The sequence below is a fragment of the Monomorium pharaonis genome, chromosome 3, assembly GCF_013373865.1.
Source record: "Monomorium pharaonis isolate MP-MQ-018 chromosome 3, ASM1337386v2, whole genome shotgun sequence".
Lineage (NCBI taxonomy): Eukaryota > Metazoa > Arthropoda > Insecta > Hymenoptera > Formicidae > Monomorium > Monomorium pharaonis.
In genome coordinates, this window is record NC_050469.1 from 1,347,810 (window position 1) to 1,366,985 (window position 19,176).

The 19,176-nt window shown below is 34.4% G+C and overlaps 1 protein-coding gene across 15 annotated transcripts in view; it reads left to right on the top strand.

Annotated features, from left to right (window-relative positions):
- The window catches only part of LOC105834238 (cysteine-rich motor neuron 1 protein), a 412,714-nt gene that overhangs the window by 50,234 nt on the left and 343,304 nt on the right, over positions 1–19,176 (top strand). For all 15 annotated transcript variants that reach the window (XM_036284247.1, XM_036284246.1, XM_036284243.1 and 12 more), the window contains exons 4-5: positions 5,032–5,259; positions 15,204–15,251. In XM_036284247.1, coding sequence (XP_036140140.1) covers positions 5,032–5,259; positions 15,204–15,251 — 276 coding nt within the window. The remainder of the gene's footprint in view (positions 1–5,031; positions 5,260–15,203; positions 15,252–19,176) is intronic.

The window sequence follows — 19,176 nt, forward strand, 5'->3', positions numbered from 1 at the left end:
AACTACATTGGGTTTAATAAACTAATATTAATTTAATTAGAAATCTTAACATATTTATTCATTTATATGCTGATTATTTTGCAGCTTGAGCAATTAGGATTGTTGATATGAGAAAAGTCTGTATTTTATAATAATTCTAATAATGTTTCACTAACGTTTTTTGCGATGCTGATAATTAATATTCTCAAATATAGATATTATTTTTATCTAACTTTTATAAAAAATAACATCAATAATTCCCTTAATACTAAATTTTTAAAAGTTATTAAGTTTTTGAGAAATAATTTTTTCCATGCTTATGACTTTCTATTAATTCAGCTTATATACAAATATATACGAATAGTATAAAATTACTATTAGTATTTATTAATTTTATTAAAATTTTATGCTCGAAAATCACTGTTTTACGTAATTTCTTTTTACAAGTGAGAAATCTCATTATTTTAAGGAAGGCTTAATGAGAGAGGCATAAGCAAGTGTCACCACATTAGGGAAGTGGCTACTGACAATTTAACGGATTACCGACGTCGGAACAAGAAACCACGCGCCTCCGAGTAAACCGATTGTGCAGTCCACAACTGCAAGTGCAGTCTGACTTCTCGACATGTCGTTACTCCGGAAAGATCGACGGCGTAATGTACATACATAAAAGCGGAAATGTGCATCCTGTACAGTCACGGTTAATTGGTCGCCGTGTGCATGGTCCATTAACTCGAAATAAATTTGCACCAAAAATGGCAGGTTTGACATTTTTCGTCAATAAATTGCACTGTTCACGAGGAGACGCTATACTATATAACGACACATTAATTAATTAATGCAATAATATGTGCAAAATCTTTATGCAATTTAATGTAATAAAATTATGCGTTGATATATTTAAAGATGTTTTGACTATACAACATCAGCCCAGAATTATCGATAAAAACTATAGGTTTTTTAGGTTTATTCTTTCTTTTCCTAATCAATGAAACAAATTTTAGTCATAAATATCCAAATTTTGATTTTGAAATTAATTGCAAATGATAAAATAACGAATAATTTGATTTGTAATGATTTATATAGCGACCTATATGTATTTTGTGTGTTGCAGTTTTAGGTAAATAATTTTTTAACGATTAAGTGTATAAACCTAATAAACTTTTACATGAATATTTATTAAAAATTTATTAGTACGCGTAAAATATTTAACATAATTTGTAATGCTATTACTTCGTCAAATTTACAAGTAATATACAAATACTACAAAGCGATTTTGCACAAGAATTGAGGGCAAACAGAAAATTAAATAACTTTTGAAACCAATGACATAATTTTACGCCGATACTCATAAACGTAACAATAGAACAGTGTATGAAATTTTTATATTTTTATATGCTTTGAGATGTAACATATCCGTCTTTAAATTGATAAAGTGCAACTGTAAATTCGTATGTTTAATACAAATTTGTTAATAATTGCAAACGTGCATAGCGATATTTGGAAATTATCTTCAAGAAATGAAGGAATTCTGCGTGGTGAAATTGAACGTTAAGGAAGCGCGCGCTTTTACAGCTCCCCATCCTTGGAGAGGGACACTCACTCTGCAACAATGTCCTCGATTTTCTTAATCGAAAACCGCCGCAATTCGGTTGCATTCGGATATCGTGGCGCATATCTGGCCGGTTTATGGGCAATTAGACGGAAGCGCATTCCCAACCATTAGCTCGAAATGAATTCGCATTTAGGAGGCTCGGAGGGCTGATGGGTAAACCAATCGGCAAATTCGATTTTCTTCGCGTAGCCCATCTGTGGATTATTAAACTTATCGATCAAAGAAACGGGTAAAGAGGGGAGAGCGAGGAGGAGAAGGGTCAGTAGCACGACCAGGATATCACGGAAGGCCGTAGCTGCCCTTCGTGTCGAATAACCGGCCGCCTCGGCCTGGATTTATTGTCCTGGTCAATTGATTGTCCCGATTTAATTTCTGCTCCATTTTCCATCTTTTATCTCTGTACCTCGTCACACGGGTCGGGTTATTTCATACGAATGGCGTAAACTGCGTAAAGTATTGCTGCGTTCTTTCACCTTGAAATGCAGCGCACGACGACGTCGTTTTAAATGCTCCCTCTCCCCCCCCCCTCTCTCTCTCTCTCTTTCTCTCCTCCCTCTGTATTTCCTGGTCAGTGACTAGTACGGCGAATGCAATTGAATTGGAATTTGTCGTCCGGGTACACACCGCGTCTCATTAGGCAACCGCATTATACTCCCTCGGGTACCGACGGTATCATGGTGGGCTCACCCCTTGTCCCCTGACGACGACAACGACGACAACGACGACGACGACGAGCGATGTGTATAGCAAGCGGTGATACCTAGCGATGTTGACGGTTTTGTAATTGCGCCGTTATCGATGCTCGATTTACTCCGCCGGCGAATTCGTCACGGATGCGTGATTCCGGAATTTTTCGGAGGTGCTATTACACTCGAAGAGTCCTTCGTCATATAGTACGACGTCGACCCGCCTTTCTCTCTTTCTCTCTCTCTTTTTCTCTTATCACATTTTCTCTTATCACACTCTTCTTTCTTCTTTGATGATGATACCCCTGCGCAATAATTTGGATTATTACAAGCACAAACGTCATTATCAATCGTTTCGGATTTAGGTGCCACATGTGTTGCAATGTAGGAGAGATTTTTTTTTTTTTATGGAAGATATACGGATTCTCGTGCCAGACGGATGTTATGAGAATATTTCGAGCATTATTCATTGCATAGAGATCGATTTTTCAATTTTACCGTGATGCATAATTTAATAGTCTACCGATAATGGTGTCGTTATTAGGACGTCAAATTAATTTAATTATTTGATGTTTCGCTATAAACGTGCATATACTCGTTTAAACTGATACCGTACGCACCAACGTAAACACTTGGAAATTACACGTACAAAAAACCATTTGCTCCTGTGGAGCCAATCGCACACAAGAGAAGAAACAGATGGCTTGCGGTCGATGAATAATAAAGTTGCACAATCTGCGTGTTGCATTCTGAATAATGGAATCAGCTTAGCTGACACAAAACAATCCCGCATGTTTTATCTGTCGATTTCTATAACATCGAGTTTAATCACTCTTCTCATGATCGCAATTGATTTTTTATAAATGAAAAAAAGAATGTGTGTGTGTGTGTGTGTGTGTGTGTGTGTGTAGTATAATATTATAAATTTTATTCGCTGTCTAATTCTTTATTCGTAAAAAAGAGTATTTTTATCGTTTCAGAATAGTATGTTTACAAAGTTACGATTTTTAGTTGGAAAATTTGTGTGGAATTTAATAAATATTACATATCCCAAATGGACTATTTGAATTTTTGTGTTAGGTTTAATGCTAGGTGAATATGTCAGAAAGTTAACGCAACTACTACAATTATAGTAAAAAATTATTATTTAATACAATTTAAAAATCAATTGTAGAGGCATATTTCTTTAGTAAATAAACATTTAATATGTTGATACATACACTGATAAAAAATGTGTGATATTTACGGTTATAATTGCATAATTATAAATAAAATAATTGTATTCGGGAATATCATTTTCATAATAATCATTACTATAATATTGGTAATAATAATTAATGCTATAATATATATATATATATATATATATATATATATATTATAGCATTATATGGATATATAATGGACATATATGGATGTTTATACTAATTGTTTTATGGTACAACTTATTATTAAAATCTCCATGTTGATTATGGCAATTATATTATGAATTGTATAGATGACAACTTTAATATAGTTTAAATAGATTATAATTTATATTGTTGAACAACTATAAAAATATGATTGATCCAAAAATAACTGTAAACTATAGTGGTTACTGCAGCTATTTTTTTCTTTCGGTATGTTTTAATTATTTATCTTAAAATTTACGTTTTTAAATTATTTTATTTTTATATTATTTATATTTATTTACCCTACAAATTGTGTTATTTTAATACTAAGAAATGTTAAATATCCATTTAATACAAAACAAGAATTGCGTTATATTAAATTAATATGTCAGGTATCATCATAGGTATTTTATGTCCGGTTTCTATCTATAATAGTTTTTTTTTTTTTTAATTTGAAAAAGTCCTTCACTCTTTATTACTTTTTTTAAAAATTTTGTGAGGAAAATCTCTGTATAATGAGACAACCAAGACTGTTAATGTCGTAAATAATATAATGCAGAGTTAATTTTTAATCGGACACCAATGATCCATGATTGTATTCAACGTATCGTATTTTGGGAAAAATAAAATTTTGTACAAATTATTATTAAAGTATTCTATTTTTATTCTAAATTAAGTCTGAATATTTATTTTGTTAAAAATTGTTTTTCTTAAAAGAAAATAACTTGTTAAAAAAAAAAGTTTGGCCAGCAAAATCGCGCGAGGCGTCGATTCGCATTATATCGTGAACAAGACAATGTTGATTTCAGAAACCTATTAGAGAAGATATTATTTTTGCACTAGAATATAAAAAAAATGCTTTTTTGCAATTAATTTCTCTTTTTTGTATCTACCTCTTGTGTAAAAAATCGCTCATTATACTTTTTAAAGAATTTGAATTCTTGTATAACTAGAAAACCCTAGAGTTATTTCTTAATATGCATTTATTATAAAAGTTTTTTAAGTTAAGTAACTTTCTTTCCCAATTTGTAATTATTATTAATCTCCGGTAATTAAATTATACTACATTTTTTTTCAAAATAAAATACAAACTTTTGTTCTATTATTGAAACTTAAAAGTATGTTCGTCAATTTTTGGAGATTTTTTGAAAATATTATGCTTGTAAAAATATCATAATGTTACCAAGAAAATAGAGCAATTTTTTTCACATAGTATCTTGAAGAATAACACTCGGACACGTTAAAAGTTTAACGTAAGGTTTGTTTTTTTTTTAACAAAGATCGGTTTTAACATAAATTTAAAGTATCGTCTTGTACATTCTTGCATATACTCACGATGTGTGGCGTTGTGTTTTTCCAGAAATCCCAGGCAGATGGAGGAGGCATTGTCCACACGGGCCAATGATGTCGGGTCCTGGCTGCAACCTGGTCGGCGAGGGAGTCGCGGCGACCGAGGACGGAAGCGCGGCGACCGCCGGTAAATGCGTTTGCGGTCCGTCGGTGCCCTGGTGCCCGGGTGAGCCGCGGCCCTACATGTACGCGACGCGGCACGAGTGCCGGCTCAATTTGGAGGCGAAAATTGCTTACGGTAGGTCGCATTCATTCCATATGCGAGCGTGATATTACGGCGGCGCAGTACGTACGCACGATTCACCCGCACGTTCTGCCGCTGCGGCGCGGCGCGCGGCGGCACGATAATGCGCGTCAAAGTGCACTAATGGCGAAATTAATTTCACGCTCGATTCGTCAAATGGCGCGAGTTACACGGCCGTCTATCGTTGGGGGGAATCGGACGCGGTAATACACGTTACGCGGGACTATCAATTTTAATTATCCCGCCCAGTGTTCGTCAGAGCCCGGCGGGGAACTTGTGTAATCGACGAAAGTTTGCGCGCTTACTCGCTTAATGCGTGTAACAATTTGTTCCGATTCGTTGCGCCCCTTCGGAGACGTTGCAGCTGATAATTGATGATAGACGAGATAGTTGCGAATTGATAAAACAAATGTTTTATGCAGTTTACATTTTTAATTACCACAACGACAAGAGGGATTGTAGATCTTCTTCTTTAATAGAAAAGCCATTAAAAATGATTAATTGAATTTTGTTTACAGCGACAAAGTGAAATAGCTTACGGCGTAATAATTGCAGCCGTTCGTCATTGCGTTGGGAGAAAGGAAAATAGTCTGTAGTTATGTTTAGCTGATGTTTACTATGTTTTTAAGTCCGAGCGTGTTTTCTTGATGAATGGACAGTGTTCATGTCGTATCGATGAACCAGTTCACGAAAATATCTTTTTAGTATATATCGTTTGTGAGCTATTGCGAACATCAATGTTTATTTTCTATTGCGCGTTTTTGCGCTCTTAGAGATGGTAGCCACGAGGAGTTTTTGCCTGTTCTGTTGCGTATTGTTTATCTAGCGCGCGTGCGTGTTATACATTTTACAATAAGAATCGCTGACGTGATGGAGAACGGGATCAATCTCGTGTAAAAAGAAACGATATTGTCGTCGTCCTTCTCGTTTTCCGAATGGATCAAGAGCAGAGATTGTTCGGGTTTCGAGTCGCACGAGTGCCCTATACTACCGCGTATTTGCGATAGCCAATACAGTTTTTGTCATTGGTCATGGGCGTCATAAAAGTTACAAACATTTATTTGGTCCATTAATAAAAGTTGAAACAAACCGCCATATACGGTTAAATTAACGTTAAAACTGATTTGACAACACTGATTTTGTCATATTTTAATTGGCACTGTTGTACAGACAATGTAATAATGTGAAGAAAATAAATAGAAATTAATATCAATATCATCAATTAATAATTAAAAAATGGCCTTAATTTTAATATAGCATTGCTGTATTAATTATTTATTAATGTTATATTTAAAATTCGCGGATGCTTGGTCATTACATATGATAGATCTAGGCAACCAATCAAAAATCACTACTGCATTGGCTTAACTCTTAGTCCGGTATTTAGAGTAGATTCTTATTTCAAGACCGTCTCAAGTATTGTCTTAAGATGGTAATACAGTTCTGTGATTGATTGATGACCGATGGTGAAATATAAGATACGATTATGAATACCGGCTTAAGGCTAGATCAAATCTTAAATTTAAGATTATCTTAAGTACTGTCTTAAAATGTCATCAACCAATCACAGAGCTGTAGATGTTAGCAACTTAAGACATTATTTGAGATCTTAAAATATAATTCGACTATGATTACTGGCCATTAACATTTTATATTTAATCTTTATCGTCTTAACTATATTGTCTTAAGATGTCATTAATCATATTCAGTATCTTAAGACATTACTTAAGTTGGTCTTATTAATAAGATTTGATTATACCGGCCATAATTGACACTTATTTTAAGATTATTTTGAGTAATGTTTAAAGAGTATATTAAGATGGTCTTAAGAATAACACTCGATTATGAATATCGAGTGTTATTCTTTATTATAAGAATTCTAATTTGTTTGACGCTGACGGTATATCTGTTTTAAGCTCACTATCGCTTTTTTTAAAACATAGTGCGCGACGTATTGAACATTTTGCAGTTTCGCCGTTGCGATTTGTTAATTATGCAAACATTACGTCCAGTCGCTGTTCATTTTATTGTCGTCAATCCTTTTAACACGGAACTTTTATTCGTCACGAGAGACCCTTGTTTCTTCCTTTATCTTTTTAACGAGTTATTTCTACAAATCCCAAATGTTTTGTAAGAATATTAAGTAAGACTTGAATTTTTTGATAGTTCCTTCGCTGATCGACTCGTTTGCCTTCGCATGTTACAAATAAGATAAAAAAACTAATCGTGGGAGCGAAAGAGTTAAGAAGCGACAGTCATCATTCGATATAGAATCTAATTCCTGCCTGATTAATCGTCATGTTTTTGTCATTGGTCATTACTCCAAAAGGACGTGCCTTTTTGGCTGCCTCCTCGTCAGCACGGCCACGCTCGAACGTGGATGAAAAAGCGAAACGGTAGCAAGGTGAATGAAATACGTGAAACTGTAGGTCGAGTACCGTGCGAACGGCGCGGCGTTAATGAAAAGAAAACATAAATAGTCGGAGGTGAGGACAACGACTAAGAAAAATGAAAAAACCAAACTGAAGGGGACAGATGGTACCTATACCGGTAATGAGAAAAAGACAACTACGGGTTGCCACGTTCGTGATGCAATGTTCATTCGTTCGTTCGTTATCGGTTTCGTCGTTTCTGATTAAAACACGCAAAAACAGCCATCGTGTGCGAAAGAGAAGATTGTGTTGCCCCACTAAAACTTGAAAGGACTTTTTACAGATTTCTCGATTATCCAACGTGATTTTCGATATTTTGCAGTCGTTCTTATGTAAGAACTAATTGAACGCGTTGCGCATTATAATTTCTTTGATGCAGTTACACTGATATCGAGTGTCTTTTTAAAACTCCGTGATTTCCTAATTATTCATTATTAAAAAATTGATATTTTCATTAACAGAAAGTAAAATAATTTTCTCTATATTTTTATTTCTTTTATTGCATAGCATTTTTATATTTTTTGATATAAATTTGATGAGAAAGCATTATTATATTTTTTGTATTTTATATATGTATTGTATTGATATATAGGACGTAACAACAAGTTGCAGGCTGATTGTCATGCGCATTCGATTTTCCCCGCTCTCAAGATCCAATAATTGTTCATGTCGAAAGAAATAACAACGTGTGGGAGACTCAATAACAGCTATGATTAGAGCTCTCATCCGGAGTTGCTCAGAATCAATAGTTAACTCGTTCTTCTTTCGAGTGCAACTTCCAGGAGTCCATCTCGACACAGTGCGGTGTTCAACGTGTAACGAGGTTGTTGGTGAACGAGTAACAAAAGTAGTTACCCCGGACGGTGCAGAAAGTTAAATTCGATTCGTTGAGAAAAGTTTAATCGCGTACGTTCTATAAAGGTAGACGGCAGACGGATTGTTCTTTTGCCAGCGAGTTAAGTACACGAGTAAAATCCCTAAGTCCAAAAGGGGAACAAAGGAACCAGCCAACCGAGTCCGTTTCGGCGAACCGAGGCACTTCCGGTGTGCTTGAATGGTACCTCATATATTAGAATCATGAGCCGCGCAATGGTTTGCTTTTAAATATAAACATTTAATATGGAATTCATCAAGTATTACAGAAGTTTTCTATTTCTTCAGTTGAAATATTTTATGTCTTTTATTACTGTGTCTTGTATTACTCAGAAATATTATCTATTTATAATAATTAATTGAATACATTAACCCTTAACTCGGATCTGACTTTGTTAAAAAAATGAAATATAAGTTGTATAGTTATTTTAAAGGTTTGCTGTATATTAAAATGCGGTCGACACGTAAAAATTCAAAATGACAGATCTGATATTGATCCAAAAATAAAATATTATTAACTTGTAATGAAACTGTTTATTACGCGTATAATTAGGTGTATTTTGGAGTGATATTGAACATAATTATGATGAGAAATTATTTATTAATAATGCTCATCGTGTCAAAACTTTCTATGGTTAGTCTGAGAATTTTCCAATTTATTATGCAAATAATTTTTTATACTTTGTAATTATTGCAATGTTTTTTTAGTTAAAATTTGAACAATTTCCTTTAACAAGCCCTAATTCAACTAAATAACCTAATACCAAAGATATGATTTTTGAAGAGACTGTGGCATACATGTTTCAGATCCAAAAGAATTAAAAGGAAAATGAAAAATTAGTTATAGATTGTGTTTAGTTACCACGCAAGATTATTACGTTAACGGTATTGCCCATAACGGTATAAAAAATTCATCCTGTTGCTTTTCGCGTACGTATGTTAGATGATGAATGGCGTATTTTCAATGTAGATATCACTGCAAGCAGCGAAGCTGATTTGAATAGAGACATAGTAGCATCATTGGCTGCCAGTGAAATAAACTGATGGTATTTAGAACGCGCCGCGAATTTCATTGAACCTCATTGAAAGTAATTGTTCCCCCCGGTTAATCGAGTGCAATGCCCGATATTGTTCGCCAACCGCGATAAAAAAAATTATTGATTTTGTCGTAGGTGTATTACACCTCGAAATTGCAATGTGTAGGAAATTGTGCGAAATATGGGGTACAATAATAGGTACATAGTGTATGTATGTACACGCGCAGATGGAGCTGCATTGTATCTCTATTACGTTTGTACTTTGTGAAATACATTTAGCGGAGATTTTTCCGCGTAAATTTATTGCACAAAAACATTTTTTAAAAATCCCATTGTATTAGAATCTATAATAATTCAGATATTTCGTTGGATAGATAGATTGTTGTTGTTCTCAGTTAACAAATTTACGGTTCGCGTTTACTTTTCAAAGATAAATCATAAAAACGCACGAAAAATTCAAATTATACACTTTTACAGTTACCAAAGGTATTTCTCCCTTAACTCTTTCTAAATTAATATATTTGCGAAGAAATTAATTTTATTTTCTCTTTTATATTTTTGTTCTATGAAACTAAATTTTGCTAACTCAGTAATAATAATATGTAGAAATAACGAAAAACATTTATTTATGCGTATTGAATGTTTTACGAAAATATCTCTCTTCCTTATGCTGCGAGTGTAATTAATGAGTTAACAATGAAGTTCTCTTTGCCACATACGTATATATCGCTTAAATTATTGGTTGCCGCGGCCGAGCTGTCGTTAGCAGAAATTAATTCGTTTAATAATGCGTGCGACGCGAATTTACACTTGGCTAGAAGTTTGGCGCCGAAATCGACTTTGCGGTACCTTCAATTTCAGTTTATGTTAGGCCATTATGCCCGATTCATTTTATGTCATAGCTTAACAACCAGTCGTCTCGCCCATGGCAAACTTATTCGACACGCTAATTCACGTGGATATGAAGCGAATTGCGAATCGTATTGCGGAAACTAATAAAACTTTGGCGCTTCTTTTTTTTTTTGCTCCGCGAACGTAAATTGAATGCCACATGGCGGGAATTCGTTTGACTGGGTTTTTACTCGTGACAATTCGAATGTCGAAGCATTTGATCCACAAAGCATCTGGAGAATAAGTTGAATCCTTAACTGTTAGAACAGACAAGATCACTCGAAGCGGAAAAGAAGTTTCGATCAATTTTTTTTACATCTTAGATGTTAATAATGGCAAACTGTTATAAGTGGATTGTTTTTTTTCCTCCTTACAATTTTGTTGAAACGAATAATTCGCGAGAAGCTTTCAAACTTTATAACTCTGTTTTCAAAATTATAAACAAACTTTGTATCTCTCTCGCTTATGAAACTGATGATATTATTGGAAGTAGTGCCGGGCAGGAAATTAATACATTTTTCTTTTAATGATAAGAAGAGTTTAGTCTTTCTTCCTTCCTTTTCCCGTTTTTCTCTCCTCTCGTCTGACTCGCTTTCATCGCTCTATCATAGTAATGTGATTGATTATTTTAAAACTTCTCGAAAGAAAATACGATCAGTTTCTCCTTTTTTTTCTACGCGATAGGAGTACGAAGGTGCGCATCGCTACTTTACTCGTGTTTCGTTCCCGAATTCAAAATGTATTTTGGTTCATTGGCCACACGTCAGGAAACGTAACATCGAACGAAAGCGTTTATGAAACATTCCGGGACGTCCCTCGCGATCCTTTATACCCTCGGCAATTTCTTCTTCGTTCATAGATACTCCTCTCACGTCCCCGATCCAATCGCTTTTTACTCTCGTAGTATGGCGAAACAACGTAAAGTCATATTGTGTCAGAAGTGCTGGCTCGGCAAGGTCTTAAGAAAACCTTTTGGATCCTCACTTTACTGCAGGCGGAATTTCGAAGGGCACGCGAAATGCGTTCTTTGACGGAGCCCGGCACGGTCAATTTTATTCGTCAAATTCTTTTGCGCATGCAAATTGATCCCTGCAAACAACATTTGGATCGCGACAACTATGAAGAGACGGGCATTATACGAAAAAATCGAGATAAACTTTAGAACACCTGATTATTACAAATCTCGCGGTGAGAAAATGAATTCCGTGTCGCAAATCGAGATAAGATGTACCGATAATTGTTTTTAGCCGGAAGAGACCGAAATTGCATATTTGTGGTGCCCTGCAGATAAATCAAATTGCGACGAGATAACTTTCTCAGAAAGTTATATTCCTCCTCTTATCATAAATTCATGAATTTCTAATCAGACATGTCGGTGCATTAAATGTGACTAGGGATTGGAATATCTATTATTATAGATATCCTTTAGCAGCTATCTTTATTCGGCCGGATTTTGGGTCAGAGCACCGCGATCGTGAGAAAACGACGTTGATCCAGCCTGGTTTAGACATTAGGCTACGCAATCGCGCCGATATAAACGACACGAGGTCAGACGCGATCGAGTGACGTATCCAACCGAATCGCTTTCGTACGCAGCAGTCAAGTCCAATCTAAAAATGTCAAATGTCCGACGATGTCTAATTGCGAGGGACGGGGTTGCGGGAGTGTGGGATTACGAATGCCAATATGGTCCGCATGCCCGGGTGCCTTTCGCACACTTCAGCGACCAATAACTTAATAATTGGGTCATTACACGAATGCTTTATTGATCGTTAGTTTCAGCTTAATCCCCCGCCGGACGGATGTTTTCGTGTGTGTCCAGTTACAGAGGCTAAATTATTTATCAAATCTTATCCTCGAAACAGAAACGAAATCGTTAATTTTCGTTGGAAAAACGGCGACATTTATAAACTAACGACTCGCGAGACTGTACAAAATTGGCATCATAAATATAATTAACAGTATAGACGCGCGTGAGTGATGTAAATAAATTATCGAAAGCTAAACAACATTAACAGCTTTTTTGGTGTTCATTCAATGGTGTTTTATAATTTGCTGAAATAAATTGAAATGAAAAATAAATAAGCACAGGCTAAATAAAAAAATAAATGTTGTGCTTGTTGTTTTTAAAAAATAAAGGTTTGTAATAATCCAAGTTTATTATTTTAATAATTAAACTATGAATGTAGCGGTTTATATTGGAAACAGTTCACCTTGCACAAAGTTCATGGGTGAATTTTGTTTTAAAGAAATATGAAATATTTTCAAGTAATTGTCACTCCGTTACTTTCTATATTATTGATTTTTATATTTTATATATACTAACAATGATGAAAAATACACTTGTATCGTACTTGTTCGAAAACTTGTTACGGCTGACTTAATGTTTACTATGAGCGTATGACATGGAGGGCTGATTGGATGGAAGGTGAAGGGCAGTTACGACTGGGCAAATATTAATAGTAAATATCGCGGCGGTCGTCCGAGGAAGATTATTCCGTGGATTTGCCTGCACTTTCGAATAATCCGATATTTGCCCGAGACTCGCGTCGATGTTGCGTAAAATTTACTCGCTATATTAAACATCCAGCGGCAATCCATTCGGATATTTGTATAGCAAACGTTCGCGGCCGCGCGAAATATTGAATTGCTCACCCCTAAGCAAATTCATAATCTATAACGCGTCGCTACCCGCAATGGCGGTGATATTTAATAAGACCAGGACATTTATGGAGCCGGCTGAGTCATTTATCGCGCGCAAATACGCGAGGTCGGGAGAAAGAAACAATCGCGAGATAAGTATTTTTCGCAGAATATTCTCAGGCTCTTAAATTTCCATAATCGCAAATCCATTTTGAAATAAATACAAATAAGCCCGACTAGAAATTTTTCCAGTAATCGTATAGCCAGGTTGATCTTTTTTTCATTATCAGATCCTATTAGGGTGAATTTATTTTGGGATCTCTGATCAGTCATGTAACGCAGAACAGTAATTAAGTATTCATCCCCGATATTTCTATTAGGTTTATATTGAGTTGAATTATTAAATCCTTATTTGACTGGATTATAATAAAAATCTGATTGCGCTATTTGGAATTTTGAAAGATTCAATTAGGATCAATCAGATTCATTCGTTTGTTGAAAAAGGAACAATTCAGAATTCTTATTAGATGATAGTGGATTAATTATGTTTTGTGTTATATACATCAGAATTTGTTTATGATGATTCCAGATTTATTTAGAATCATCTGTATGCGAGAGCAATTAGCTAACGTACACATAATTGCACTGGAAAGACACAAGTTTTAATATAATATTTCAAGGCACTCTTATATTAATACATTTTAACGCATATAATTTCCAGGAATCATCAAGTTTCTTAATTATTGTTACACAGAAGTAAAAACTGTCAAAATACATTACTTGTTTAATTTGAACCCGATTTTAGGAACTTGCACTTAAAAGAGAGGAATTATTTTATTAAAATGTCGGTGAAAATTTTCATAATGCTACCCTTTTCATTCTATTGTGTATGGTTTCTTTTAATTACGAAAAATAAGCCTCTGTCAGCGGTGCCTGCTGTAATTAGAAATTTTTATAAATTCAAGCGGAAAATGATAATCACATTTTCATAGTTAAGTCTGTCAAACTTCTTGTTATAATGTATAAATCTAGTTACGTTAACCATGGAAATTCTGTTTGAGCTTACTTACAAAATGTACATCAAATATGTCTTGTTCATTTAATCAGAATACTTTTCTCTGTCTAATAATGAAACTAACAAGCATCTAGTATAGCAAGATGACGCCAATGAGATAATTATATAATAATAAATTATTTACTGTATTTGATAGAGAAAGTGCTTATCAATTATATAATACATATAATATAAGGTGTTTTTATAATTTAAACTGAATGATATACTCAATAAGTAAAACATGCAAATAAAATATTCTATTACGTCATACTATTTAAAAATCCTTGTAACATTTTCTCTCATTGAAGAATATATTTTGAGATTTAATTTTGGGATATCGAAACTTTAATTAGTTTATTTGCACGAAATAAAAGTTCTAAGTACATATTAAGTTTTCATAATTATGTAATATGCATTTCAAACAAAAGAGTTAAGCCTATAAATTTTCCCGCAACTTACCTTGCGTAATTTGTAATTTTTAATGAGAAATTTTTCTTTAACTTACTCTACTTTCCTTCTTTGTGCATTAACTTCTTTCTTTCTTTTTTTTTTTTTTAGCTTTTTATTCCGTTACTTCTTACGCACACATTGCCTATTATCAATTGGTTTTGACTAATGTAATCTTCTTTGTGAATTCATTCTTTAATCAATGCCAATTACTTCGCTGGATGACACGCGATTTGGTATTTTAATGGAGCTAAATTGCATTTACGGCGCTGGTCATTACGGAGACGTAATTATCGAAGACTGAATTACTTTACTTGTTAGCAGTTCTCGATCGAACCGAGTCGCTTGGGCATCCCCGCCTACCCTCTCTCTCTCCCCTTCCCCCCCCCCCCCCTCCCACTCCGCCGATTGCGAAATAATGGACGCGCCCGAGAATGCTATCTAAGTTTAATCTAATGAAGTGTTTCGCAAGTACTCGTTAATTAATTCATGCCCAATATCCGTCTACCGAGAAGTACTACCGCAGCTGGTAAGCTGATAAACTTCTAACTTCTGTTTCAGATGACCTCTATAATTCTGGCGACACGCCGAGCAGTACCGCCATCGAGGGTAAGTTACTTTCCAACCAATTCCCAAAGTTTTCGCGAACGGACGGCTTTAATCGAGTATGTTTAGTATTCATCCGCTATCGTGTTTAAGGGATTAAAGGTAAATTATACGAGCTCGCGTTCCAACAGTGAGCTACGCGCGTCTCTCTTCCTTTGACATCGTGTCGCGGCTTTAGCAGTGTTCAACTCTCGGCGCTAATACGCGCGCTCGTCGTTAACAAGTGTGTTACTAGAACTTCAAATTTTCAACGGCAAACGAATCCCTACCGTGTCATTCTGCTGACAAGGAAGAATTTTTAAAAGGTTTCCTCGGAAATGGGAATTATATCTACTCTACTAATTTTGATACGATAATATATTACTTATTTTTCACTCGATATTAATGCGGGTACAGGCATTACATCCATTAATGTGATTCTACGTTGATCGGATTGTCTCAACAACTCGTTTTTTATGTCAATAATTCGCCACTCTATTCAGCCACGAAAATTACGATTAAAAAATATTTTACGAGATTGAGCATCAGAATACGTAATCTTGTTTGAGTAATAATTGTGTTCGGCATTTATCGACATCCGTTTTGTACATCATGCAAATTACCAAAAATTGCCTCTTTGCAGTCAAACATCGTCGTCAGCCATGATTCATGTATTTACTTCCGTGGAATGATTATGCACGTTAAATTTTTACTCAAATATCTCGATCTTTCGCTCGTTTTAATTAGAGCCACATAAAAGGTTTATGAAACATTGCCGGAGACGATAAAAAAATTTAGTAACATAAATTTTACGATTAAAATTATATTATTGAATAACATTTTAATCTCACCAGTTTTTGGAGAATTTTGTTGCCTCGAGAGGGTTATAAGAATCAAAATTCTAGCATACCTGGAAAATCTAGCGGTTTTTGCGAATTGAAAAATAGGATATTTTTTAACACGATATAAAACTTTTATTTGAAGAGATAAATAAATAAAATGTTACTGCTTTAGAAATATGTTTTTAAATAAAAATATGTTTATTTAAAAAAGTAAAATGTTAAATTAGAATTATGAAAATATGAAAATAAATAAATAAATAATATTAGTAAATATATTGAAATAAATGTGCGTCCCCGCATGACAGCCGTGATAAATTGTCTAGAATTAAAAACCAATCTTTTTTTTATTATATTTGTTATTTTCGAATTGTAATTTTCACTGAAAGAATTATTTAAAATTTTATTTTTCATGAAACACACGTGCACATTTAAATTTAAAATTTTTATTTTACTCCTAAATTATTTTTTTTGTTATAACTTCAGGAAAAAAATTGAAAATTGAAAAAATATTTGAGGAGAGAGAGAGAGAGAGAGAGAGAGAGAGAGAGAGATTACTTAAAAATTTTTAATTGATCGGTCAATTATGTTATTGTAGCTACTTTGAAAAATGATGTTTCGAGAAAATTCCGCTCGAAATTTAATAGTACTTTCTGTAATTTTGCATTCTTTTTTTCTAACAAGTATATATTTGAAAAACAGAAACTTTATACATTTATTTTTTTGAACAAAAGTTTCACATAATAATGTTGAAAAACTTCTTATTTTTCAATTTGTTATTATATAACTCTTTAAAAATATATTTACTACAAATTTGCTTTCTCGGTACAAAAGGCAGGGATAGGATCTTACTGTTGCGATAATATTTATCTTTTACAAGTTAAGTGATATACGGTCTGTAGCAAATATCTTGGTACTGAATACAACTTGTCTATTAATTTAATATTCTCAACTAATATTTATCTCCTATTTTTTTTATTAATTCTTTACCTTTATTCAGCATTTTGGTACAACAAACCATTTTTTTCACAAATAGGTTTTTTATTCGAAGTAAAAAATACCTGTTTTTTCATCTCTGGGCTTGATAGAAATTATTTTTCACTTTCCGCGGTATCAGCGCTATTCACGTTGCTATTAATTACTAATTTCTTATCGGTATCACGCATCTATCACGTTCTTCAAAACGATATTAGGTGCACGAGGAAGTGGATAATTGCAACTACCGCTAATGTAACAGCGAGATAGTTCCATATGAGTGACTCGGCATGGAATTGAATTATTTCACGGAGAGAAAGGGTTTGCGAGGGTCAAGCAGTCGGTACTCGAAATGTACAGGAGAAATGGGGAAGGTTAATTTAATTTGATAGACGAAAGCATCCTTCCTCTGTCCTCTCCCCCTCTTCTCCCTTCTTCCCCGTTACGTCTATTTGCGACATAAGTAAGAAGAAAGCGGGGCAGATAAGAACTTCTCTTGCTGGAAGACAGCAGTTGGCCCATTTCGCGCGGTTTGTAACAAACAGCGCGAAAAGAGGGCGAACTTCGGCGACATGTCGAATGGTCGTAATAAAGGTGGACCCCGCTTTATATAGCGGCACATTTGCGGCGGAGCTTTTCACAGGGAATTTTCGACGCGGCCGGGCGCGTTAAAAAATTACGCTCCTGCGTGTATACCGTGAAATTGAAGTGGCAAGGTCGTTTTCTGTTTTTTTACTTGGTTGCTCGTACCGTCGCGCCATTGTGCAGGCCGGTTTCGCGTTACATTTGCGTCACTTTTTCAACAACTGCTACTTGGCGTTGAAATTACACATCGGGAAACTCTACCGATTGCACATTCAAATTTCGAGACAAGCAAACGGAGCGGTACGACGAGAAAGTAGTGGTTTGATTTTCATCGGACTTGTCAGGTTTTAAGTTATGATTTTCCAGACTGTAGGAGATTTATATATTTTAAATAGCTTTTTCAAAAACTCGAAAGGCTATCTTAAATTTTTCCTATTTTTGAAAAAATATTTTAAAATTAATTCTTAAACTTTTCAAATAAACGGGCAAGTTTGACTGTTGTGCACTGATTCCTTCATTTATCCCATGTTTAATGTTATGTTCACATTACACGGAAAATCATTGTGCATTCATCACTGTAAATCGCGAGGGTTGACACTGTTTCAAAAGTGAGAAAACGATTACATTATTCCACGTAGTTGAGAGCCAAGAGCAATTTAATTTATCAGGTGGTCTTTCGCAAGACGAGTGATAAAAACTTCCCTTTTACTGCCGTTAGTAGTCGTGATTACCGTTGGCCGGCCGTTTCCAACGAATTTTCATGGAGTTTTCATGGTTTGGTTGCGAAAGGGAGTAACAAAGAGTAATCGCGCGTGGCAAAGTTCGTCGATGTAATTGCACGTCAGTGTGAAACGACATTTTTAGTTAAAAACCATAAAAGCACACGGTGGACTGCATATTTCGTGAAATTTAACGAAACAATCCGTGAATGGGATTTCTCGGGGCAATATTAATAATTAATAGAATTAATTATTAAAACGTTTTTTTTTTCTGATGACTGCACAATTTTATAATAAAATTTACTATGTATGATAGTATAGCTACGGGCCATAAGAAAAAAAATTCAGAGAATTGTACTATAAGTAATGTAAATACTATCATAATTTAATAAAAAACATTGTAAAAGTTTTCATAATTTTCTCCTTGATCCGCGTTTACTATTTACCATAGTAATTTTTACTATAAAATTCTTGGTGTGGTGTCAATATTAATAATGAGGTGCCACGATGTTAATGGCAAAACGAAATTGCGGGAATGAAAAATAAATGGATAAATTTTATCAAATATGTGATTAGTACCATTAGCAATAGAAGAAGAACGCTATTTTTTGAGATCTTGATGTTTAATAATATTTGTGTGAAATTTTTACAATTTTTAATTTATGCAAACTGCGCATTAATTATTTGTTGATCTTGAAACACAATTCTAAAATAAAGCTGGAATACGTATAATAATATCACAAATAGTCAGCGCGCAGTTTGCATAAAAATAGAAAGTGTAAAAAGGTTCATACAAATATTATTAAACATCAAGATTCGTCTCGACCAAAA